The 26,359-nt window shown below is 55.3% G+C and overlaps 1 protein-coding gene across 11 annotated transcripts in view; it reads left to right on the top strand.

Annotated features, from left to right (window-relative positions):
- Positions 1-26,359, top strand: part of CLEC16A (C-type lectin domain containing 16A) — a 203,646-nt gene that overhangs the window by 155,769 nt on the left and 21,518 nt on the right. Inside the window, exons 22-23 of one of the 11 annotated variants that reach the window (XM_047837907.1) lie at positions 24,241-24,349; positions 24,770-24,898. The exons of 7 other annotated variants lie outside the window; for them this stretch is intronic. In XM_047837907.1, coding sequence (XP_047693863.1) covers positions 24,241-24,349; positions 24,770-24,827 — 167 coding nt within the window. In that variant the 3' untranslated portion in view covers positions 24,828-24,898. Of the gene's footprint in view, positions 1-24,240; positions 24,350-24,769; positions 24,900-26,359 lie in introns of those variants that run through there. 3 more of the 11 variants (XM_047837908.1, XM_047837910.1, XM_047837909.1) reach the window with 3 other exon arrangements.

Below are 26,359 nucleotides of genomic sequence, written 5' to 3'. Positions count from 1 at the left end.
ACTTCCATCGTTTTGCTCCTCCAGTGTCATTGGACATCCTTGGGGGGTCTCGGTAGAAGTGTGCAAATCTCGACTGTCTGTGGGACACATTCTTAGCCGGGTCCAAGGGGAGGCTTTTTGTCTTGACACAGGTAGTCCCAACATGTGCTCTGGGACAGTGCACCGGCTCACGCTGCCACCCACTGCCTGGACCGTTTTCATCCTTAAGACCCGTCTTAGTCTCTAAGACTGATGGTGACACTGCTTTTGTTTTCAGCTACGAAATGCGACGTGATGCTGCTGCCTTTTCCAGGGTCTGGAGGGTTCTTTGTCAAAGCTTGTTCAGGCTGTGTCATGTTCCGTAGAGATGGTTGCTAAGTAAACATAAATGATGGCCATGAGTCTAGGTTAAATGTAGATTGCCTTGGTAGGAAATCATTTCTTCTTCTTTCTCTTTCTTTCTTTCTTTCTTTCTTTCTTTCTTTCTTTCTTTCTTTCTTTCCACCCACAGAGTTGTAATTTATTATACCATTTCTATAAGCACCGCCTTGTGATTTTTTAAATTGAGATCTAATTGACATATAACATCATACGAAGAAATAATTTCTTTAGCATCATTCGGGTTTTGTCTTGGGAACGAACAGGTTAAAAAGAAAAACCTGGGCCTTACTTCCGTTCAGTCCTTTTTGGACAAGGCAAGTGTAAATAAATAAATAGAGCCAAGTGTCACATTCTTCAACATCTGCATAATCATCTGTCTTGTTTGCAGAACGCTTTACAATGACTTATTACCAAGTGCTCCTTCCCCGCCTGGGCTCCCAGGGAGAAGTGAAGTCATCCAATGCTGGGGGTATGGGCCTGTCTCTTGTGGCTTGGGCCTGTCCAGGGAGGGGGGGGTGGTGCCCACCGCCCTGCTACTGGCCCCAGGGTCTGGTATTTAAGGTAGAGCCAGTTGGGACTGTGGAGGGTCAAAGGTAGCTGCTGAAGCTGGCCCTCCGCCCCTTCCCTGTATCTGTCCCCTGACAGCCTCTGGAGGTGCCACTCGGGTGTGGTGTGGGGAGTGGGGACACTCTCACAGATGTGGCTCTGGCGGCAACTGCTTTGGGCCCTTAGGTAGAGAGGCCTCGCGGCCTTCCCTGCCCTCGTGGCCTGACCAGCAAGTGAGATCCCCAAGCCTCAGCGTGACTCAGAGAGAGGGAGGGGAGCTTTCCCCACCCTTCCCCTCCTCACCACTGGCTGTCTCAGCCTGCCCCACAGCCGCACAGCGTCTGGAATCATCCTTGGTCCTCCTCTTCACCATCCCAACCCTGCTGGCCTGCTCTGCTTCCAGAAGACACCTCCCTGTGCCAGCCAGCTGCCCTCTCCCTAGATCGTGGAGCAGTATCCTCAGCTTCTCAGGCTTCCACCCTCACCACTCCCCTTCGGCCAGAGGGGTCTTTCTAGAACATAAGTCACATCACATCATGCCCCTCCCTGCAACCCTCCGGTAGCTTCCGGCTGTACTTGGAACAAAACCCAGATCTCTCACTCTGCTCCTGCGTGGTGGTTGTGAAATGGGCCCCAGCTGGCCTCTCAGACACAGCCACCCAGCTTCCTTCATCCCATCACCCCCCCCCCCACCCCCCACCCCCGGCCACACTGGCCCCTGCTGCTCCTTGAAGTCAGCACTTTGCAGAGTTTGGGCCTCGGGTCCCCTTTATACCCTTAAAAAAATATATCGAGGATCCCGAAGAGCTATAGTTTATATAGACCTTGGGTGGTTCGGTCTGTGGCACTTGGACTAAGGAAGGGACACAAGGGAACCGAGACCCCGGAAGATCGGAAGCATTCTCCCGCTTAATTTCTGTCACCAAAGTGAACAAGATGTTCCCCCCGGGCAGGGCACATGCACCCACGCGATAGACTTGGAGCCATTGCGCATCAGCTGGGGTTCGTCGCCCTCACCTTGAAAGTTTTCAGAAGCCAAGGGGTGGGGCCGGAGGGGGGCTTCCGAAGCATGGCTTGGGTTGGCTTCTGATGCCGTGGCGCCACGGCCGCCTCTGGGCTCATGAGTGCAACGCTGTCTCCCCACCCCCCACCTTTTGGAAATGGTCTTGCTCTGTGTCCCTTGCCGTGGGCCACATGGTTGCAAAACCTGGGTGGGATGCCCACTCCTGCCCAGAGGGGATCCTTCACAATGGGGAAAACAGTTCTGGGTGACTGCCAGAGGGGCTGACTCTGTCTTGCCACCCTTCCCATTTTATCTGCCGGCCAGGTGACGGTCACAGAGCTGTGTCTCCTCCTTACCAGCTGTAAATGATTATATTTAATGAAAATACACCCTGCATTTCCTTGGAAGAGATAGTAAAGTAGAATATAAATCAGGGCTCTTAGGTGACTAGCCACTTTGGTATATTTCTCTTTTTTCCACTGGGCTCGGAGAGAAATCACAAATCCTATTTATTGGCCGGTTTTATGTTCCTGGCCCTCGCCCCTGCGGCAGGTTCAGCTCAGCTCAGCTCAGCTCTGCGGGGGCAGAGGCGTGGGTGCCCGCCTGGCCGGAGCAGGGGGCGGTCATCAGCAAACAGTGTGTCCCGGTGGGCAGGCGTGACCAGATCTAGAGTCTGCCTTCGAGGGGCGGCCCTCCACCGTTAGTGCCCTCGAGGCCTTGTCCCACCAGCCCTCAGAGACCGCCGATTGCCAGAATCTGCCAAGGGAGACAGGGTGTCCAAAACTAGACCGCAAGGGCATCTTTCCACACACAGCACGGCTGGTTCCTTCTCAGCACTCAGGACTCTGATCAGATACCTGCTCAGGGGCCTCCCCAGCCCCCAGGCACAGCTGGTTTTCTTTAATTGAGGTGAAATTCACATAACATAAAAGAAAGCGTGCGATTCAGTGGCACTTAGTATGTTCACGGTCTTGTGCCACCACCACCTGTGCTAGTTCCAAAATACCTTGATCCCCCCGCAAATAAATGCCCGTTCCCCTGGGCCCTCCCTCCGCATTCGCCCTTCCCCAGCCCCTGGCCACCACCGCTCTGCTTCCTGGCTCTATGGACCGCTCTTTTCTGGGTGTTCGTATACATCGTACGGTGTGTAGCCCTTTGTGTCTGGTCTCTTTCCCTGAGCATCACATTTGCGTGGAGGTTCCTCCACGTGGTAGCATGTGTCCGAGCGTCCCCCGTGTGGACAGACTGCTTTTCATTCATCCATTCTCGCGCCGTTGACGGCCACGTGGCTGGGTTCCACCTTCTGGCAAGTGTGTTCAGTGCTGCTGCGAGCGTGCACGTGGAAGTTTTTAGTTGAACACCTGTCTGCCGTCCGTCGGGGTATCTCCGTCGGAGTAGAATGCCTTTCCCACGGCCTCCCGAGCCCTTGCCATCCGCTGGAGTTGACCCATTTGTCTTCCCGGCTGTGTCGCTTGCCCCGCGCTCGCTTGGAAGGCTCCGGGGCACTGTTCGTCTTGCCCTCCACCGCCGATGCTTAGTGAGCAGGTGCCCAGTGACTGTCGAATGCGGGCGGGGACGTGGATTGGTGGATGGAGGCTGGGCTGGATGAGCTGTTCAGTGTCCTGTCTTCCATCAGACCATGAACTGCGGCAGGGGCGTTGCTGTCTTGCTCCCGGCCCTGGCACCTGCATCACTTGGTGGTGGTGGCTCCGGATGCCAGCCACAGAGTCAGACTTCATCCCACCAGGGACGTCCCGCTTTCCTCTCTGGTCCCTACTTCTTGTCCCTGCTGGGTCCAGGCCGCCATTTGTCTTTGGGCAAACATTTAAATCCCTGAGCACAGGGGGAGTGCAGCGCTTTCCACGAGTGTTATCTTTATGAAAGGCAAACAAACTGGCCCTATCGGTCACTGACCCAGAACATTTAATAGTTCCGTGGAAAGGCAGCTTAGTTCCAGAGCCAGCCTCTGGCAGCTGAATAACTGAGAACGCAGAGATCGCAGTGTGCTCAGAGCCAGCCGCGCTGACCACGAAGCCTCCAACTGACAGCCAAAAAAAAAAAAAAAAAAAAAAATCAATGTTTAATTCATAGACCTCAGTCCTGCCTCCTCTCCTGGGATAACGTACTAGGTGCTAATGTCATCTCATGACAGTGTTTCCCAGAAACGAATTTTTTAGGCCTGTTATTTTTCTTGTTTCCGATTAGAAAACTGGAGCCACTTCTCTCTTCCCGGCTCCCCAAGGCAAAAGAAACGCCCTTTCTGGAGTCACACAGGAAGGAGAGCCTCCCAGCACCTTCCTCCAATCTTCTCAACCCCCTGTGTACCCCTCCCGAGCCTTCGGATCCCTGGCCAGAGACTCTAGCCACTGGGTCAGTGACTTACAGAAACTTCATTCTGACCTTCACACCGCGTGCGTGTGTGTGTGTGTGTGTGTGTGTGTGTGTTAAGTTTAAGAGAGAGCGTGAGTGGGGGAGGGGCAGAGGGAGAGGGAGACAGAATCCCAAGCAGGCTCCACGCTGCCAGTTGTAGAGCTCGACGGGGGGCTCAAGCCCGCAAACGGGATATCATGACCTGAGCCGATGTCAGGAGTTGGACATTAACCAACTGAGCCACCCAGGCGCCCTGCTCTGGGTGTTTTGAACAGAAAACATCATCTCTTTCTGGGAGCATGGCATAGAGTTTGACCGGAAGAATTAACTGTGCCAGGCACAGTTAATTCCGTGTTAATTCTGTATGCGTTAATTCCGTGCTCTGGATAATGCTGGGAGCTGGTGTGGCTTGCGCTGTTCTCCATACGGGAAACCAAGTCTTGGACCAAGGCTGCGGAGCTCACACAGGGCAGGCTGAGAGCCGTACCTGCACTGCCTGCTTCTAAATCCCACTTGTCTCCAGGCTGCCATCGGTGATGGCCACCGCCACTTATCTGTGATTGCCAGAGGTCAGCAAGACAGACCCCCATTAGAGAGGGAGGGGCCTACCAGGCGGCCCTGGCATAGATAGATCATTCCCCATTCCCATCTTACGCGCACCACTCACACATTCCAAGCCCCGCCTCGCATCAGGGATAAACCTGCAAAGCAGCCATCTGGAAAGACGCTGCCCCCCCCCACCCCCCGCAACCACCACTTCCAAACTGGGTAGAGCTTCGGGCCACGTAAAGACCCCATCATGGCATAGATTTATCTGTTCCCAGTCTATCAAGAGCAAAAAGCAGAATTGAAACTTAAAAATGTTGCCTGTGTAAAATCAGGATCTGAGCTCTCTTCAGAGCTCTCTGGCAGAGGTCTCTAAGAGAGCAGCCCTTGCATGGTTGGGTCGGAAGTGTGGGGATCAGGTCCCACTCAAAACTCATCCCTGAGCTGAGTCCTAGGGTCTGCCTTCCACGCCTCTTGTTGGAGCCCCCGGGGAAGGCGCGAAGAGGGAGTCTGAGCTCGTTGTGCAGCTGGGAGCACACAGCCCCGAAGGAGTCACGTTCCTGAGTCAGGGCCCACGAGGCTCCCTCACCTGGAACGTGCCCCCAGATCTGGACGCTTTCCCAGTGCACACACTAGCACTCGGTGTCTGAGGAACCCTCTTGCGAAACGCCGCGCAGCGGGCGGACCCAGCCTCGGGCCCCAGATGAGCCTCTCTGGGGGTGGAGGCAGGAGGAGGAAAGAGTTCCAAAGAATTGAGTGTTGCTTCACTTTTCGGGGTCATTGGCCACCTCCGACTGTCAAAGCGACCGTGTGCCCAGGAGCCTCGTGCACCCAAGGGAACGCCGCTCCGTTTGCTCGTGGAGAAGAGAGCCGAGAGCCTGGGCGGGATGCTGTGGGAGGAGGCCAAGCCCCGGCTTCACTCAGCCCTTGGGCTTCCGTAGGTCCCGGTGGGCCCCCGAGGGGCAGCCTCGCTGGCAGCAGGGAATGGGCGGGCGTGTGTCAGAGCCGGTGGCACAGCCGAGTGCCTGTGTGTGCGCGTCGGCCCACGCCTGTGCCTGCCCTGGAGGACGCGGCTCCTGCCGGTTCCTCGTCCTGTCAGACTTCCTAGGACGAGCCGAGTGTTTATTGTGGGGCAGCTGGAAAAAGTGGAAGAGGACCGAGAAGATACAAGATGCACTAAACTTCTCTACCCCGAGGTGTCCGTGAAGCACACCCGGTGTCCCTGCCCGTCGTTCTTTCCGTTTGTCCGGCATGGGTTTCTGGTCTCAGCAGCAGTGTTTGCCCGGGTAAGAGTCAGCAGAAGGAGGTGGCTTAGCCATCCCTGGAGCAGACAGTCTGGGTTCAAGTCCTCCCTCCACCTTCTACCCGTTACGTGGCCTTGGGCCAGCACCTGTTTATTCGTGTAAAAAAAATGAGTGTACTTAACACTACTGAACTATGCACTAAAAAATAGTTAAGAGGGTCAGCTTTATGGTATGTGTGTGTTACCGCAATTAAAAAGGGGAAAAGAAGCGGGGATGAAAATGTGACCCACCTCATCAGGCTGTCGTGAGCATGAAAGGAGTTAATTCACCTAAGTGCCCAGAACGATGCCTCACGCGTGTGCGGTGTGCAGTGAAGGTTAGGCTCTCCGTATTTTTTATTGTCATTGTTATTAGTCACGGTTGACCCTTGGGACCCCAAATAATAGGTTCCTTCTCTACGCATTCAATCAGTTTGCACGAAGTTAATCACCCAGCAGCTCCCTGTGCTGCACGTCCCAAAGACACAGCACAGTTGTACAGATTTGCTCATTTAGAAAGGCTTGTCATCAGGTGCTGATAAAACGCGGGGGCAGAATTTGCCTCCTGCAGAAGGGCCAGGAAGATTCCGGTGCTGTGATGTGCCAGGGCCCCACAGCTCCTGGAGGCAGAGCCAGGGCCAGAGAAGAGCGGAGATCCGGCCCCAGCGCCCCAGCCCAGCGTGTGCCCGCTCCCCCATGGTCCTGACTGCCATCACTTAGTTCTCGCTGACCCACACACCGGGCCTGGGAGGCTGGCACCGTGGGTCACTCTGCGGACCAGGAAACCTGAGCACGGGAAGGAGAGTGCCTGGCCCACTCCGTGAGCCCATGCCTTCAGTCCTGAAGATTATTCAGGGGCAGAACACCCGGGAACCAGCTGTGCTTTGGGAACCCAGGAGCATGGAAACCAGTAGAAAACATGACTGTATTCTGTGGATGCAGGTGTCTGCGTCCGAAGGAAAAATCCATAAAATTATGTGAAGAAACTTGATGAGCCTCTTTCCTCTCTGGATGTTTGCTTTTTTGCTGCTGAGTCATTTGTTTTACCAACTGCAAGTTCTCGTTAACAGACACGTGATAGCAAATGACGAGGATCAAAGGCTCGTTTGTGGGGTAAAACTCAGAAACAGGGAAGACCCCGGCCCTTAATTTTAGCTGGGAATTGGAAAAAGACCAATTCCCAGCTAAAGACCAATTGGTTTGGTGTTCGCCTGAAAATGTCTCTGACTAGCCTAGGGAACCCTAGGGTCCCCCCTGGAACTGGGTTTGGGAACCACTTTACCACTTCCCAAGACCCAGTCATGGTGCCTGCCTTGGGACCCAAGAGCATGAGGTGCCAACCGAGTGGCATCACTGAGTGTGCAGACGGCTAAAACGAGAGTTGTCACTTCACGGGGACCCTCCTAAGGGTGAGAGGAACCAGAGCAGAAGGCTGGCATGGGACACCAGCATAGTGCTGAGTGTTCACAGAGAGGAGGGAGTCACTGGGTCCTCCACACGTCCCTTTCCTCTCTGCCCGTTCCTTCGTGGCCTCTTCAGAGCGTGGCAGCCCCTAGGACCCAGGTAGGGGACCACCAGGGAGAGAAGGGAAAGGGGGACAGATGGAGGAAGAGCTGGCATTTTTTTTGAAAAAAATTGTTTGGTGTTTATTTACTTTGGGGAGAGAGAGAGAGAGAGAGAGAGAGAGAGAGAGAGAGAGAGAGACAGAACATGAGTGAGGGAGAGGCAGGGAAAGAGGGAGACACACAATCTGAAGCAGGCTCCAGGCTCTGAGCTGTCACCAGAGAGCCCGACGCAGGGCTTGAACTCACGAGCCGCGAGATCATGACCTCAGCCAAAGTTGGATGCTCAACTGACTGAGCCACCCAGGTGCCCCTTTTTTTTTTTTAATTAAAAAAAAATTTTTTTTAAGTTTATTTATTTTGAGAGAGAGAGAGAGAGAGCACTCGCGAATGAGGGGCAGTGACAGGGACACAGGCTAGAAAGCCCAGTGGGGTCAGAGTGCCTGAGGACTTCTGCCTGCTGAGGAGTTGAAATTTTACCCTGGAAGCAGTAGGAAGCCCTTGAAGGTGCCAAGGCCAAGGAGCGAGGAGGCAGGGGGCTTGACTTTTGCTTTACTGGAGTCAGGAAAGGCAGAGGAGAAGGGGGTGGGCAGGAGAGAGACCCGAGATGCTCTCAGCCCTTCCGATGGCACCCCGCCCCCCCCGCCCCCCCCCCCGCCCCCCTGCCTAACTATGCCGTAGGTGGTGCTCTGCCCTTGGGAAGGATGAGAAAGTCTTTCTGCAGAGTTTCTCCCTTCCTCGGCTTGGTGCACGTCCTTCCATATCCCTTTCTGCGTGTTTCCGTGCTATGCTTGTGCTGGCCTACTGCGTTGCCCTTTTATTTCTTGACATCAACGAACGCCGTTTTCACTCAACACAGTGTCTTAGATTTTTCTTCCCTGTTAGTTCGTGAGAGTGCCCGCTTTCGTTTTTATTCCTGCAGAGCAATCCATCATGTGGGCACACCAGTTTATTTAGCCAGTCCCCCATTGATGGATGTTTAGGTTGTGGCCAGTTTTTTGCCCTTGACAAATGAGCGCCTCTACACGCCCTTGCACAAGGATTTCCCTGGAGTAAGTAACCGTGAAGTGAGTCCAGAAATATCTAGGGCTATGGCCCTAACTGGACTTGGGTGACCAATGAAGCATGTGGGTGGAGGGAGGGGGAGGCCCAGGGCTAGCTTAAGGCAAAATATCAAGGACTCTCACTTTATGTCTGAACCCTCTCCTCTCATTTAGCCCGCGAGGGCATTTTGGTGATCCCAACTTCTGCCCGAGCAAAATCCTCATTGCTTGTGGGTAGTGTTCTACCCAGGAGGCCTTCAGGAGCTGTGATGATTGGAACGGTTCCCAGGAGCGAGCGGGGGGCCTCCAAGGGCTCGCTGACCCACCTCTTGGCTTGTCATCCCAGACAGGACATGATGGTATGATGGGACCCCCAGTAGGTTCTCCTCTGACCTCCTGGCTTCTCCACTGAGGTTAGGACTTTCTTCGATTCTTTCCTCTCTGTAGCCAGCATCCCATGACTCAATACAGCTTCCTTTATTTGTGGCTGGCCAGCCATGGCATTTTGTATGAATGTGCTTTTCTCCAGAAACACATACAGAGTATTATTTGTTCAACATCTCCAATTCCCAGAGGGCCAAAAGTCAATATTATCCCGGTGTGGCAGGAACAGCTGTCTTGTGACATCTCTTCACACTTAAACAGCCCGTTCCTTAAGCCCCGGAGCGACCGCCAAAATATACCCCAAAGCCCATCGAAGCAGGGCCGATGAATTGTTTTAGTTTGTCTCCATCGCTTCCTGCTATGAACTCAGGTCCTTGAATTCACATGATTCGGGCAGTAGGCGCTTCAGCTGTGTGAAATACTAAGTTTGGGCTATGATTTGCGATGACTCCTCTGAAAATATTTGCAAGTTTGGTAAAAATTCAGGTGCATGCCATGTGCGGTATACGTGTAGCTTCACAGACTTTTTTAAGGCCCCAGGATGAGAGTCCCATTTATTGAATGCCTGCTCTGTGCTTGCTAGGTACTAGACTAGTTGCTTTACGTAAGATAAAGAGAGAAATGTGTAAAAACCGTCATGTCACTAATCCCACTTCTGCGGCTGGGGCGATCAAGACTCCAACGCAGAAGCCCCTTCTCCAGGGTCCCAGAGAGACTGAGCCTGGTTTCAGACTCCTGTTCTTTGTAATGTTTCTACCTGCTTCCTGAGAAAAAGGTTATCTCTCGTTGGGTGTTCTTTCCTTTCTTGCTAAGTTGACTTGAAGGTTCTTTGTTGCTTCTGAGATAAAGCTGCCCTTTGTTGTGGCTTTCTGAGTATGCTGACTTCACAGGCTGACAGTTGAACCTGAGGTACTGGGTACCACATGCACTCCAGCCTCTTGGGTGGAACAGGTCCTCCTAAATCGTTGGGTCAGTCCAGTGGCAGGAAGAGTCGGTGTTGATGGAAAGAGCCTCCCCAAACACTCCTCCCACCCTTCCCCTTCGTATCCTGGAGAATGTTCTGAAATAGTTGACATTTATAAAATCTTGGACGTTCTGGAAAAATGCTTAAAAGAAAAGAAAGCAACAGATTTCCAGCCCGATGCCCAAGGAAAATGTCCCACAGCTCAGAGCAGCGTTCTGTTCTCCTGAAACAGTGCCCGGGGCCTAGTGGAGGCATGGCCTGCTCGCTACGCCCTCTCTGACCTCTCCACGCCACCCTAGCAGAGAGCAGATGCCGAAGGCCCCCCGTAGCGACTTCTGTCCCCACTGGGTCGGCAGAGGGGCCCCTCATGCCTGCTGGGACACCCACAGCTTCAAGCAGCTTAAAAGCTACCACCGTTTGGACGTCTGCTATATGCCAGAAGGGTAGATGCCACCGTGCTGTTTAAACCATGCTCCAGCCCTCCCAGGGCGTTCTTGCCGTGAGGAGGTTTGGGCCACATGCCCTGGAGTTAGCCTACCCAGCTTTTTTGGCACCGACCCATTGCTGTCAGGAAGTTCTGGAAGGCTCCCTGAGCCTCAGTTTCTTCTTCTATAAAATGGGGCTCCTGATAGAACCTGCTTCCCAAGGGCGGGAGCTTGGCCCAGGGCACCTGTGAGGTGCCTCACGATGCCCCAGTAAGTAACCGTCACTGACATCGAAGAGGAGAGGCCGGGGCCCTGAGGGCTAGAGCAGCCTGGCCGCGTTGTGCCCTCGGGGGGTGGGGTGGGTGCGGTGCAGGCCAGCACTTTGGGCCTCCTGGCCGGGGCTCTCGCCCCTTGCAGGGCAGCTGGCCCAGCCCCTACAGGTCACTCACAGCTGTTCTGCCTGGTGCTCTGGGGCTCTGCCAGTCGAGGGGGCTTCCGGGTGCCCGCCCTGCTAGAGCCGCCAAAGCCAGGGCCACCTGAGCCACCGCGCATCTCCCAGCCAGTGCGCACTGAGCACCCCTTGCAGCTCCGTTCCCGTCCTCGTGCAGCCAGCAGCCTATGGGGGGGAGGCAGACGTACAAATGGGGCGTCCCTGTTCCACAGGTCACTGGGAGGGGGCGTTCGCTGACGAGTGAGCCGCCTAGAGGCCCAGTGCCATCTGCTCGTGAGGATGGCACTGTCCCCGCGGGGTGTGTAGCTAGCAACGTAGGGTCGGGAAGGCCTTTCCCACCGGCACTCCCAGTAACGCCCTGAGGACAGGGGAAGGGGGAGGCCGAGTCCCGAGAGGCAAGGTGACCGTCCGGGTCATACCTCCAAGAAGCCACAATGTGCTTTGCCATTGTCAGGTGGCAAGGTCTGCGTGGCTTGGGCACCACGGAAGAGCGTTTCCTGTGGCTCACCACGTCACCAGCATCTGGCCAGGTGTCTCCACGATGGGGATCACAACCGCCTGGGGAGGAGGAAGGCCCTGTTACTATCCCTGCTTAACGTGTGAGGGATCTGAGGCCCAGAGAGGTTAAGTCACTTGCCCCGGGTCACACAGTGGTCCGGGGTGCTGCCGAAACCCACTCCTTGGCCACCTCGCCCCGCGGCGTACTCAGTCCCCCGTCCTGGGATCCTCCTCGGGGCCCGGGGACCTGTAGAAATTCTTAGGCTTGCCTTGGCACAGCCACGTTTGAAAGCCGGGAGGCCATGTTCTCAACTTCAGCCCTTCACATGTGGTCCCTGAGCCGTCTTCGCTCCCGGGCCGAGAAGGGTTTTCTGAGCACGCCTGTCGAGGCGCGCTGATAAATCAGGCCCGAGATGCCTCCGCTTGGCTGGCAGCACTAAGTGGTTGTCTAGGCTTCCCCGGGCCAGTTGACATCTGCCCAGTAGGTGTGAGACATTAACAGCTTATTCTCCTGCTTTTCGCAGCCTGGGCTGGCTCTCCGCCAGAACGCTTCAAAGTAACAATAATAAGGCGCCGACCTGCAGTGGGAAACGCTTGTGCACCAGCTGAACACAGGGGCCCCTGCAACGGAGATTTAGTCAGGAAGAGTTTGGCGACCATCTGGAAGGTTCTAGGGCTGGCCCCGCGTGTAGCTAAGCTCTCCAGTGATGTGAGTTCGGGGAGTTCTGCAGCTCGTTGCCATCATGGCCCCCCAAAGATGGGCTTCTGTGGAAGGCCATGAAGTTCACTTTTTCATGTATTCTGTTCAGCCTGCGTGCACCGAGCGTCTGCTGTGTGGCAGGTGCTGGGCTTGGGTTTGAGGTAACAGCCAGGAGCCTACCAGACACCCCTGGCCCTGCCACACGGAGCTCGCAGTCTGGTAGAAAGAACAGGCCTTATTCATCCATTTGTACCAGTAAATGATTAGCCACTGCTAGGGAACCTGCGGGGATCAGGGAGGCTTCCCTGGGTACGTGGTGGGGGCTGAGGGCGGGAGGATTCCTTGGAGCAAACTGGATGGGCGGGGACGAGGTGTTCCAGGCAGGGGACAGCGTGTGCAGGGGAGCTGAGCACGGAGTGAGGGCGCTCCCCGGCTCCCATCACTGTGACAGGGGCCAGGCTCCCCATTGCTGCTGCCATCGATGGGCCACCTTTTGTGCTTCGAACTCTGTACCAGGCCTGCTCCGTGGGTTCGTTATCTCGCCTTGTGAGCCTAGGGAGCGGCAGGCTTACGCTCACCTTGCAGTCAAAGTTTCCTCAGCCTGGGGGGGTTACCTGGACTTGCACAGCAGGTCAGCGTCCCCAGCGCCCGCCTACCTCCGCCTGACCCCAGCCCGTGCCCTTGCCGGGCTCCCTCTTCTCCGCGTCCTTGTTGTTACTCTTCCTCCCTGTCCTGTGTTACCGCTCAAGTGGCTTAGAGGCCTGCCGGAAGGATCAGGATTCCGTGGCCAACAGGCCCATTGGGTGAGAATTCTAAGTTCCCGACCTCTAATTCGCAAACAGCTGGAAGCCCAAAACCATACTTTGCAAGTGCGTCCTGTCCCTGGCGCTCAGCACTTGTTCAGCAAACCCCTCAGCTTGGCTCCGGACCCCGCTCCATCCAGGTTAGAGGAAGCGCCCCCCTGAGCCTTGGTCAGGACTGCACCACACACAAGGCACAGCAGTGCCTTCCCCAAGGAGCGGAGAGGCCCAGCGCACCGGGCGGCGTCGGGGGCGTCCCTCCAGCCTCAGGTTGGAGAGTGGCCTCGTTCTGCTGTGGCCAGAGGCAGCGGGGCCTGCTCAGCTCGGCCTGGCCTTTGGGGCAGCTCCTTGCTCTGCGGGCAGGTAGGCCTGTCCAGCTGGGAGGTCAGGAAGTCAGCCGCCTAGGACACCCTCACTCAGCTGGAGAGGCCCACGGGACCCGCCCTCGTGGTTTCCCAGGGGCAGCAGCACAGCCTTTTAGCAGCATGGAGTCCCGCCCTGGCTACGCGTTTCTAGAATCGCCTTGAGAGCATTTGAAAAGCCCCCGTGTCCATGCCAGGTGCAGCCCAGTTAAAGTGAGGAGAGGGTCACTGGTGTTTCGTGAGGCTCCCTGACTTGTTCTAAAAGCTCTCCGGTCTTGAGAACACTATGAGAGATGAAGGCATCTCACTGAATTTCTCTCAGGTGGCTTTACAAGAGAGTCTGGGCGACCCCTGGGGTGAAATGCCGTGGCCTGATGGTCGTTTCTTTAATCCGCCCATCCTCACCGCACTCTTACCGCTGGCTTGTGCGGCATGGGGCCCACCGTGACTGAGGTCCCTTCTGCGTAGATCTGATGCACCTGTTACCAGCTCCGTCACCTGTAGCACAGAGATGGATTGACGGCCTGGAGAGCAGGGCTTGCGTTCAGACCGCCTCTCTCCCATCAGAGCAGCGAGTGAGGGCTGCCCGGGCCTTCAGAGTTTGGGAGCAGATACATCTGGTGCCCTGGGCCCGGTTTCAGGAGACGCCGGTGTTCATCACACTTCCGGGACACCTATCGTGCTCTCGCTACACAGTCTGAGCCTCACCGCAATGGTGTGGGAGCCCCACAGGGGCACCGGCCCAACCAGAATTGGAGGGCAGGGAAGGTTCTGGAAGGAGGTCTTGACAGATGGGCCAGGTTAAACACGGGGCATCCTGGGCAGATGGCAGGCTCTGGGCTGTGAAAACCGTGGTACGCGTGTGGGTCCCGCAAGCAGCCTGAGACGTGTGGGGCAGGAGATGAGGCCACCTGGGAATGACCTCCTGCGCAGGGTTGACCATCTTGGACTTCGTCAGCGAGGCCACGGGGGCCGCTCATGGGCTCCAAGTCGGGGAAGGAGGGCGCGGGTGTTCACGGCTGCCCTCCGAACTGACCAGGGCTCCCACAGCCCTGGGAGCGGGAAGACCGTCATTCCCAGGAATCGGCCCCAGGCTGGGCTGCCCATGGGATCTGATGACCTATACTTAGCTGCAAAGAAGCAGCCACTGGAAACAAGTTCTCACACAGAGCACTCATGCACGCCAGGGCCAAAGCTCACCCGGCCTGTTAGTGCACCTCACCTCGGAAATGTGGTCAGAATCCAGTCCCTCCCACCCCTGTACCCATCTCCTAGGCTGGGGTTGGCTCACTTTTCTTAAAGGGCCGGGCAGTCCTATTTTAGGCTTTGCCGGCCACGCGGTCTTTGTCACAGCCTGACTGCCTTTGCAGCCAAAGCACCTTGTATAATATGTAAATGAGCAGGTGTGGCCACTTCCAGTGAAACCTCACTTAGAAAAACAGGCCCATTGCCGGATTTGGGATTTGGCCTGCAGGATGTTGTTTGCTGACTCCTGACCTTGGCCTTCACAATCTCTGCCTCTTCAGTATGTTCCCAGCACCATAGCTAGAAAGATCCTTTTCAGGTATAAGTCACATCATGTGTGTCTCCTGCCTAAATCCATCACTGGCTCCCATTTCACCCGAAAGACCAACTCCTTACAGTGGCCCCCGGGGTCCCACACAATCTAGACCCTCAAGACCTCACCCCTCTCCACTGTCCCCCTGATGAACTCCAGGGTGGCCACAGGAGCCTCTGGCCGAGACTTGATGTGGCCGGGCATGCCCTGCTTTCCATCCCCTGCACTGAGCACTGTCGTCCCAGGTACCTGCATGGCTCTGTCCTCACTGCCTTAGGATTGTTCCCCAGACTTCTCTGTCTCCGGGCTCTTCCCGAGCAGCCTGTGCACATCACAGCCCTGCCCTACTCCCGGCACTCCAGGTACCCCGTCCCGCTCAGTTCTCGTCAGAACACTCATTTCCTCCCGGTGTCTTCCCTTTCTTCATTGTCTGCCTACCCTGCACCCCGTCCTTCCCCAGCCCATTATTGAACTGTGAGCTCCAAGAGAGCCGACACTGTGTTTTGTTTTCTGCTAATTGCCCAGCTCCTGGAGCTTCACTGAGATGGGGTACCATACAAATGGTGCTTGGGAAGTCCTGGACGGGTGGGCGGGTAGATGGATGGATGGGCGGGTGGGTGGATGGATGCGTGGAAGGATGCATGGGATGGTGGGTGGGTGTACGGAGAGGAAGAGAGAGAGATTGATGGATGGATGGAACCACCAAATCTTCAATACCTCCTTTACGTGCTAGACATTGTTCACTGTGGACCCAGGGGTATGCTCAACAGACAAGTCCCCTTTGGAGCTCCCAGGCCCCGAGGGTCCTGTAGATGCCAACCATGGCCAGGGCCCTGAAGGCATCAGCTGACAGCTAGGATACTATGCCACAGAGGGATCCGACCGGGACAGAGAGTCCAGGAAAGCATCTCCGAGGGAGGGTTGTTGACCTGGGAGGAAGTGGAGAAGCAGAGCTGGGCAGGAATCCATCCCAGACAGGAGGCCACACAGACGGGAGAGCTGTTGACGCCTGGGCCCACAGGCTGCCCAGATCCCCAAGGAATGAAAACAGTGCTGTCCGGGTGATAGCCTGCCACCAGTTTGGGCACAGAATTCCCCTCTGTTGTCACTTTCCACCCTGGCCAGATAAGAGTGGTGCCGAGTCTGGCCCTGTTTCCCAGGAAGGTGCTTGGTCCTTCCCAGCATGTCTCTTTCCGTGTGAGTGGGAGGGATTTTGCAAGGTTCATTCAGCGGAGCTGGGGGTACATGTGTTCGTAACCCCCTTGCTACAAGTCATAATCGTAACTAGTTAGTAGGGGGCGGTGTAGTGGGATTGCACATTTCTGTGAGTAGACTAAAAATCAGTGGATTGTACCTTGAAAATGCGTAGATTGTCCAGTGTGTGAAGTATGGCTTGGTAAAGCTGTCGTATTTTTTAAAACAGTTCTAAACTACTCAGGCTGTCCCAAAGCTGTCGTCTTTCTCTAAAGACCAGGTTATCTCATTTGCATCCTAGTTTCATCATAAAATGGTCCAATTTATGCAGCATTTTCCTTAAAGTGGTCCAGATATTGGGGGGGGGGGGAGCAGATTGGAACGCACAGCACAGGAATAATCTGGAAACCTTGATGCAATCCAGACTCACCTGGCACCCTCCCTCTTCCCTAAAATTTGCCTTTTTTTCCATTTATTTTTGACTTTGAAGAAAATACTCTGCTCTTACTGGTAAAATAGCCTCTTGTTCCCTTTCCTTTCCTGTAAATTATGAGATAAGTTTGTATTTCATACCTTTCCAGAAATCTCTATTGTTTGTGGTCTGACCTCAGAAGCAAGACTTCTGGGAAAGAAAGTAGGTATTAGAATCACCGCTTCGAGCATTTGTCGAAAACCTCTGAAGTGGCCAGCAGTTTGTGTTACGCGTTTGAGACAGAAAACAGGTGAACACCACCTGTTCGTCGCTCAGGAGTCGCTTCCTGGTGCCGGCAGACAAAACGTCAGCCGCTCTGTCCACCTCCTCCAGGGCTTTTTAAAAAGATGATCCCTTGGGGCGCCTGGGTGGCCCAGTTGGCTGAGCGTCTGACTTGGGGTCAGGTCACGATCTCGAGGTTCGTGGGTTCGAGCCCCGCGTCGGGCTCTGTGCGGACAACTCGGAGCCTGGAGCCTGCCTCGGATTCCTTGCCTCCCTCTCTCTCTGCCCCACCCCGTTCATGCTCTGTCTCTCTCTGTCTCAAAAATAATAAACATTTTTTTAAAGCTTATTACAAATCGGATCCCAAAGGCTGAGAGATGATTAGGGCTAGTGGCAGAAAGGGGTGAAGGTTGTCCGGAGACAAACGCTCAGAGCTGTGGCTGGTGCTACCATCTAGTGGGGCCGGCTCCCGTGTGGCAAGCAGTTGGTACACGCCAGTGCCTGTGCTAAGTGTGACTCTGTGCACATCTGCCACACGTGAGGTGGGGATTGCCTTCTCCTACTGCACCCAGGGCAACGGCGACTCAAGGCAGCATAGGCCATCCGCAGCAGGCTAGGATTTGAACCCACCTGTCTCCACAGCCCTGCGCTCTGTTTCCCTGGCTGTACCCCAGTGCTGAGTGCCCCGCTCCCGGCCAGCACTCGTCCTGCCCGGCCTCCCCCTGGAGGATGGCCGGGCGAGCACAGCAGTCTTGGAGGGTCAAGAGCCGCGTGCGCCATGTGAACCCCACTGGCACCCTCCCCGCCCGGTGCGGCGACAGACTAAAATGCCCCTTCTCCTTGACAGGCGATGTGCCCTTCACAGACCCAGAGGGGCCCAAAAGACACAGTCCGGCAGTTCCGTCTGGGATGTGCTTCTGTCCAAAGAAGCGCTACCACGATTATTTATTAATTGTGGCAGGGAAGAAAAAAAAAAGAATAGAGTTTCCTGGAAGGGGATAAAAGTTCAATATGATAAACTCCCGAAAAGCAATCAAAGGCCAACGAGGGCAGAAAAATAAAGGACAGAGAGAGTAAGTGAGATGATGAATCAAAGTGGCCGGGATGTGAGCAGCCCCCCGGGGAGGGGCCGTGTCTCGCGGTGATGGAGGCACGCGGAGTCTCGGAGCAGGAGCGACCTGGGGGCGGTGGTGGCGGCGGGTCCCAGAGCTGCCCTGCGAGGCCGCCAAGGCCCTGGGGATGAGCTGCCGATGACAGAGAGGGACGGGGCCGGTTACCAGTCGGCTGTCCTGCCTTCACCGCAGGCCCGCTCTGTTCATGTGTGCGCTCGTATCTGAACGTGGAGGATTATCGATGGAAACCGTAGAGGGACGGGAAAAAAAAAAACCCACAGTCCTGCCGCCCGAGAGAAAAGCATTGTAAATATTTCCGCTTTCTTCCCGTCTGTGTCTCCTCTTTTTTCCCTGATTTTTAGCCACCCAAGAAATACATGAGTGGATTCTTCATTAAAAAAAAAAAAAGAAGAAGAAAAAATCATATCATTACAAATGGGACTTAAGTCCCCTTTAAATACTCTTCCCTGTTCCCACCTCTCCCCAGACATCCCACGGTTTGGCTTCTCTCCTTCCAGAGCCTTCTGTGTGCCGTTGCATTCTCTGCGTGTGCCCATAACCTTCTCTGCAATTCTGAAGCCCAAACAGCACTGGGGGGGAAAAAAAAAGATTTTTCCTAACTCACTTGGTGGTGGAATCTGCCTTGAACTATTTGTGAGTTATTTGTAAGAGTCGCAGATGCCATTTATTGTGAATATATGTGTTTTATTTCTTGCAGAAATGCAATATTTGGGGCTTTGGCTGCCTGAGACCAGCCAAGGGTGTGACTTAACGTATATGTGTGTGCCACATGGCCCTCTAACCCTTAAAGATTCCAAGTTTTAAAACACATCTGGCCTGTGGCGCCTGGGTGGCTCAGTCGGTTAAGCATTTGACTCTTTCAGCTCAGGTCATGATCTCATGGCTTCGTGGGTTCAAGCCCCGCATGGAGCTCTGTGCTGGCAGAGCCTGCATGGGATTCTCTCTCCGTCTCTCTGCCCCTCCCCCCGCCTCTCAAAATAAATAAAAAATAAATAAATAAAAACATGTCTGGCCTCAAGGATTTAGGATAAGAAGTCATGGTTCTGTAATTGTCTTATGCTGTGGGTTCACCCCCCCCCCACTTTTTCTTAAACCTGAAAATAATTATAATCCTGATTATCCTTCTGCAACTTAATTTTCGGACACCACTGTGAGTAAAAAGCTTTCCGTGTCATTGGGTACAGATTTCGCTCATTCCTTTCCCTGGCCGTGCAGTGTGGGTGCGGGGGTGTCTTTGGGCGTTGGGTCATTTCTAGATTTTCACTCTCCCGGGCAGCGCTGCCGTGGGCATCCTTGGATGCGCCTCTCTGTGCACACGTGCAGCCCAGGATCAGAGCTGCAGGGTTGTGGGGTTTTGTTCTTAGAACCATCGCTGTCATGGCAGGATCACGTCCCCCGTCTGGCGTTTTGCTGGCCGGCAGTCTCGTTGCTCCTTGGCTCCTGCAAGGGTCACCCCGATGTGTGCCTTTGTCTTCCCACGCAGCTGCCCCGGCACACCTCTGTGTCCACACTGTCCCTTTTCCTAAGGCATTAGAGCCCACCCCTCAAGACCCCGCCGCAACTACTCCTGTCTGCGGATGACCTCGTTTCCAAATAAGGCCACATTCTGAGGAATAAGGGCTTCAGCATGAGGATTTGGGGGGAGACACAGTTCAACTCTTGACGGTCTGAAGTTTAGCCGAAATTGACCTAGCCAGGCCGTTTACGCCGGCTACTTAGGTCGTTTCTGGTGCACTATGCCTCACTCTGTGATGACCACCCTTGTACAGAAATCTTTGTCCACGCTTCTGGTTACTCCTTTAGAAACCGCTTCTTAGAGTCCGCAAGAATGCCCCTGTTGAAGGCTCCTGACAACACCTTGCCAGGTTGCTGTCCAGAAAGCGGAGTGGGGCGAGGGGTGCCCAGCTGCCCACACCTGTACCCCACACTTGCGCTCAGCACGGCTCTCCAGACAGGCCAGCCCGCTTGGTGCCTCCAGGCAGAACCGTCCTCCCAGCACGCATGCGCCTGCCTGCCGGCCTGGCCGCGTGCGTTCCTCTGTCCGGCCTCATTTCTATTTTATCTCTTACTCCTGCCAAAAAGAGAGTCCACAGGTTAACAGCAAAACAGAAGCCGGAGCTCAAAGTGTCTGTTTAGGGCATGTTCTCTTGCAACCGCATATAGGGAATAAAGATTTCAGAAATACTGGGCTTTCTGGGCATCAGGCACTAAATCAATCAGTGACATTTCACTCACAGGGCAGCTTGCCAAGCCAGACCAGGAGAGAGAAGTAAGTTCTCTGGTTTAGTTCAGCCCACGAAGCCCACGGCAGCCTCCGTCGTCCCACTGCTTCGAAGGGCAATCCAATAATGAGCACTCAGCCGCTTTGGGGGGGGCGGGGGCCGGCCAGGGAGGGGGTCCTCTAGAGCCGTTGAAAGCCAGCCAACCCGATGGCTTTTCGGGGTAGATTGGGAGAGCTGGGGTAAAGAACTCGGGGAGCCGGGGCCTTGATTCACGGGGACTTCAGAGAGTGAGGCAGCAGAGGAACCCTTAGGAGACCTGGGGGCTTGGTGTCCGTGGTGACCGAAGGGACAGGCAGGGCTGGGTGCTTGAGCGCTCCCAGCTGCGAGCGAGCGTTCCAAGACAGACGCTTCACTCAGCAAGGCCGGGCCGGCGTTGCTCTCGCCAGCTGCGTGCAGAGACCAGAGAGCAGGATGCAGGGAAGGATAAATTTAGCCAGCATTTCAGGGGCAAACATCGATCTCAAATGTAGTACTGTCTTTTAAAAGAAAGTGGAAGCCGTAGGCCGGTCATTTGGGACGATTTCACTTGAACAGATAAAAGCCCAAGAACAGCGACTGCTTGCAACCAGCTCACCCCGTGGGAAGCTCCAAAGGAGGGCGGCCGCTCTCCACACGGGCGTGACGGATGGCCCGCCCTGGCCCCCCTTTGTTTGTTCCCAAGAAAAGGTGCTGCCTTCTTTTCTGGAAAGATTTTATTTAGGTTTATCTTTCCAGTCCCAAAGGTTCCTCTTCGCAAGGAGTGACGCCGGGCCCGGCTCTTGAGTTTTCTGGCGGCGGGCCCAGACCGCTGACATCTGATGTGCTTTGTGTCACTACCAGCCTCCCTCCCCGTGTCTCATAGCTGAGCAAAGGACATCCGGTAGCTGTAGACAGATTTTTTTGTTTTAAACCGGGCACTTCGGACATTGGCACGGTGGGCGTTGTTCCTACCTAGGTGAGGCCGAGGGAGCCACAGGGTCCCAAATAATAGATCGCCTGTGCGAGTGACGTTGGTGCAGCCTCATTTGTCCGGTGGCTGCAGCATCTTCCGCACTGCCTCGCTCTGACACTGCTCCCTTGTTGGGAAGGGGAAAAAAAGTCCGGTCTGTCAATATTTGGGGCACTAATCATCTGCATTCGGGCGCCAGGGGTCATTGAAAGGCTGCGACGTTTCCAGGAATTCATGGCTCTAAAAACAAGCTGACCGTAAAGGATTTCCAGCGAGGATACGAAAGAAAAAAAACCCAAATCTCAGCCCCACCCCCACTCGCCCGCCCCGAGCACTGTCTACTGGGTCACGGATTCTTGGGAAGAAGTGAAATCGAGGCGCACAGTGATGTGTGGGTCCCACTTAATAATGAATGTGGAGGAAGGAGAAGGAGGATGTTCAATATTTAAACATTTCAGAGCGCTTCATTTGGTTTGCCAGTTAGTGCCCTCCGCCTGCTTCCTGAACGGGTCCTGTGAAACCCGGGCGCCCTTTGCCTGTGTCCACAGCCGGGCTCTGACACCGGGGCCCCACAGGGGAGGGAGACGAAACCTCTGCTAAGCAACCTATTCCTGCGGGACGTCTTCTCGTTCGCTGTTGGCTTTCTGAAAGGAAGAGGGAAGACCGCGGGAGAAGTGGGGCTTCGATGAGTCCTGGGGTACCCGTGAGGACTTTCTTAAGCTTCAGGGTCATCTCTGGAGTTGTCATAATTGCCCCATTTCAGCTCCTCTTAGAGCTGACTCACGTTAACACAAATTTTGTGCTCGGGCTCTTACCTCTAACAAAAAGGCTCAGCAGTGAGACCCCGTGCTCACGTTTAGGAGATGTCTGTCCAGTGTACCTACTAGATACGTTCCTTAAAAGTTGCCTAGAATGCAGAATTCTGTGAATCAATTCCTTTTTTCTTCTCGACACACATTATGTGAAAGGAAAAGCATTCCTTTGGCGGGGGGGGAGGAGAAAACATTTGGCCCCAAGACATAATAAAATCATGCTTAAGGATGCAGCAAACTTTAAAGTCTCTTAGTTAAAGGAAATCAATACTTTTATGATGAAATATTAATAATACTAAAAAAAAAATAAGTGAAAACTACAAATGCAGAATAGCCAGGGTGATTTCAGCGTCGAACACATTAGCTTACCATTTGCAGGGAAGCACAAAGAGAAAGCGGGGCAAGTGGGGCCCGTCAGAGAAGCCCCCTCCAAGGCCTCGCAAGCCCCCTTGCCCAGAGTTTTCTGTTGAGAAGACACACGCCCCCTTAAGTGCCAAGATCATTTCCAAGCGTTTTTTGGAAGCAGTTGCCTTTTAGAAACGAAAAGATGACTGTAAGCTGGGGAGGGAGCACGCGTGTGCGTGCACCAACACACGGACCTACACACGAACGTACACGGGATGCGATGGGGACTGAGGAACAGAGACCCGGGGAAAGCCACTCGTTTGGAGGCCCAGGTGGCTGTCGCCTCCCCTTCCTCCCGTGAGTGTTTCCCAGCACACATCTTTCAAAAGGACACTTGGATTCAGCTCCACCGAAGCAAAGACAGAACACAGTCACGCGTGTCTTGAACCCAAATGTGACCGATGAGATTCTAAGGCTCCTGATGAAAATAACAAGAATCCCATCCTCTTATCTACGGTTTGCATATACATCTCTTGAACTTTGTCTTCATTGACTCCTAAGATCTTCGGTCACAACTGAGCACAGGAGGAAGAAGCTTACTTTGTGTCGTGCCGTTTTCTCTAGAGAACCAAGAGACATACCCCCCGCGGGTAAGGAAAGACACACAGACACGGGAGGGGCACCTGGGTGGCTCAAAGCATCCGACTTTGGCTCAGGTTGTGAGCCCCGTCTTAGGCTCTGTGCTGACAGCTCAGAGCCTGGAGCCTGCTTCAGGTTCCGTGTCCCTCTCTATCTCTGCCCCTCCCCTGCTCACACTCCGTCTGTCTCTCTCAAAAAAAATAATAAATAAACGTTAAAAAAATTTTTTTATGTAAAAAGGAAAAAAGAAAAGACACACAAAGATGAAAATCCTCAATTCTTGCCTCATTGGACCCGAGGTCTAGGTGCGACGCATGTCCGTTAAGTAATCAGAACGGCCAGCACCACCTGAACACGTGACCTGTGTCAACGCATTCGGCCAGGTGTGCTGCTGTCACCCCCTTGACACGGGAGCGCACACCGGCCTGCAATGTGAAGCGGCTCCCCTGTGCTCGCACGTCCGCATGGGGTGGCCAGACCCCGGGCGCTTTCTCCACCCCGTGCCCCGTGCCCGGAGTGGGACCTACGGGCCCAGAGCCAAGCGTGTGATCTCGAGGCTCCTCCCTCGCGGATGACAGAGCTGCGTGTACAGCTGCCCGCTTGCCTGTGTCCCACGGGTGTGCCACGACAGAAGCCGATAAAGTCCCTGTCCACTCAAGGACCTGGGTTATGGCTTTTGAAGCTTGTTCTGGGCCCCCTTCCACCACGATCTCCGTACGGCTCTGGACACACTGATTCTGTCAGACTCGTGTACTTGGAGAGAGTGTCTCCAGTTCTTTTTGTAGATGATGTGGAACGGGACGTCGTCATCTGCTGGTGGGGCCCAACCCCGATCCGTTAAAGCACCCGGTAGGAGGGGCTTTGGTGACGTGGCCCGGCTGCAGAAGTTAACCACCCGACTCTGCGGAGCCTGGGTCCTCGCAAAGTGCACGCGCCATCGGGGCCGCAGGTGTGGGGCTCTGCTTTGGGAGCGTATTTATTAAGTCTGTGCCGAGGGCACGCGCCTTCTGCAGAAGACCCACACGCATTCCCTGGCGCCCGTGCACACTGCCACTCTGTAGAACACATGAGGCCAGCGCGCACGTCGGCGTGGCCCTAACCCTGCTGTGGCCCGAGCGCACAGAGCACGGCTGGGGAGACGAACAATTCAGCAGAAAGAACCAGGCGCTCCCAAGGCTGGCGAGAGCCGCGGTGGGGGGGGGGTGGGGGGCATCCTTTGCCAGCAAGGTGACCCACCCCCGCCCTGGCCAGCGGCTCCAGGTTCTGCCCCGTTGGGCGCCGGGACCGCTGGAGTCAGGGGTCGGTGACCCCTCTGCCCTGACAACTGTCTAACCCGCCTCCCTCTCCCTGCTCTTTCAGCCCTGGTTCCTGCCTCAGTAGAGAGGCAGTCGAGATGGCCACTGCTGAGCTTTCTAATGCCTTTGCTGAGAGAGTGTTGGGGAGCTCTCTGCTTGCTAATGTACAGACGGTAATACCACCGGAAAGGGCAGGGGGCTGGGCGCGGCGGGGGCCCGGGCCTCGGGAATGAAGTCCAAGTCCTGGCAGCCTTCGGTCTTAAAACTCCAGAGCGAGGTGATGCCGCCATAAGAGCCTCTCAAGAGACCTAGTGCCCCCGTGCCCCCCACATGCCGCCGACCCTCCGTGGCCCCGAGAGGGTCCCGTGTTCGAGACAGCGAAAAGGGTGCCGGCACAGCAAGGTGCTGGTGTTCACACGGCCCAGACGCTCCCCGGCAGCCAGGGGGCCATCGAGGCTTCGCCTCCCTGGTCGGTAGTGGCCCACTCAGGCAGGCTTCACCGAGGAGCAAAACCACTTTGAGGGCCAAGGCCGGGGCAGAGACGGCACAAAAAGAAAGCAAGATACTGAAAGGCCATTTTTTCCTTTCTGCAGGTTTTCAAGTATAGTCCTTAGAATCCAAGAGGATTTGTCCATGGATACAGAGCTATAGGCCAAAAGATTCTGCAAGTCCCAGCTATTTTTGTACGTTGGACACGTTACCCCTTTCGATGCAACCAGAAATAAAAGTCTTGTGGCGTTTTCAGGTGCAGCTGGTCACTGATCTAGGGGTCACGTGACCCGTGGTGACGTTGCTCAGGCTTGGCTCAAAAGAGGCGTTAGAAATGCCCCATTTCCCAGGCTCCTGATTTGCCCCCTGGACCAGACAGGAGGTGCACACGAAGCAAATCAGAAACGGTTTCCAGGGGCGGGTCGGGGGGAAGCCCGGAGATCACCCCTAAAGCCCAGAGCTTTGTGCACACACCCCTGTGGCAGAAAATCACGTGTGGTTCGTCATGAAGGGAAACCGGAAGGGTCTGTGGGCAGATTCCCGCGTCTTCCACCCTCACCTCAGAGTCCTCGCAGTAAGGGAGGGAGCTGTGGGGGACGCCCCGAGGGTCCTGCTGGCCCACAGGGTTCTGAACCCTGCACCCGTGTTGGTAGATGCTTTCATTTTGTGTGAATTCTTTGGAAGAGTCATGGGTGGGCACCCAGGCCTGGCCTGGCCCGTTGTGGGTATGCTACTCTTGGGCTTGAATCTGAACCCTGCCTCCTCAGTCCCCCACGCACATGCTCTTGGAAGACTTGTGGGTAATTTGGCTTTTCTGGTGTGGCCCCCGACTCCATGGCCCCCAGCCCCCACCACCCTTGGGCATCACTCTCCTCTTTCCGGGGGCGGGCTTCAGAGCCAGCCTCCTGAGTCCACAGTATGGACGAGCAAGCTCCGTGTGGTCTGTCGGCCCTACCCTGTAGACTCTGGGGTCTGCCCAGGGCCCCCGGCAGGCTGAGACTCCAAACTCAGTTCTCCCTAGCCCTCCTCCCGCCCGGGGAACCTGGCAGACTGCACTGGGAGGGGAAAGGGCAGAACCATTCAGGGAGGAAACCATCCAGGAACCATCCTGGATGGAAGGAACCATCCAGGGAAGAAACGCTGTGGCGGCCGTGCTTGCCGTCTTCGGTTCCATGCGCGAGGAGGTCACAAGCCACGCCGATTTGTGGCCGTTTGCCAGCAACGCTGGGGCGGTGAGAAAACACGAACGCTGTGTCGTGAAACCCTGTCGTGAAAAGGCCAGCTGGGGGCACCTGGCCCCACGGGCCCCATTCACGTTGGAGAACGCCGAAAATGCACAGGTTGCTTCTCCTGAATCGGCCCTCAGCAGGCTTCGTTTTCTGCTCTTCAGTGTGGAACGATTGTGAGTAGATCTTGGCTTTTGCCAGGGCGGGCCGCTTTCCCCCTCGAAATCCTAGCGCTCCTTCCTGAAAAAGCCTGGGCGTCTGCGAGGCACAGCTTCACGAGACCGAAGTGCCCCCACGTCACGTGGTCCGGACGCAGAAGCCTCATGGCGGGTGCTCAGCCACACGCGCTCACGGCCCACACAGGTGGGGGGCGCCCTTGGTTCCCTCGGCTGGGGTGGCCTGCTGCTTATTTAAAACATGGAACTTGAATTAAGTTGTCAATGCTACTGAAAAGCAGGAGGTTTCACG

This window comes from Prionailurus viverrinus, chromosome E3 (assembly GCF_022837055.1).
Source record: "Prionailurus viverrinus isolate Anna chromosome E3, UM_Priviv_1.0, whole genome shotgun sequence".
NCBI classification, from domain to species: Eukaryota; Metazoa; Chordata; class Mammalia; order Carnivora; family Felidae; genus Prionailurus; species Prionailurus viverrinus.
The sequence above is the reverse complement of the archived record's forward strand: the minus strand, read 5'-3'. Positions and strand labels throughout refer to the sequence as shown.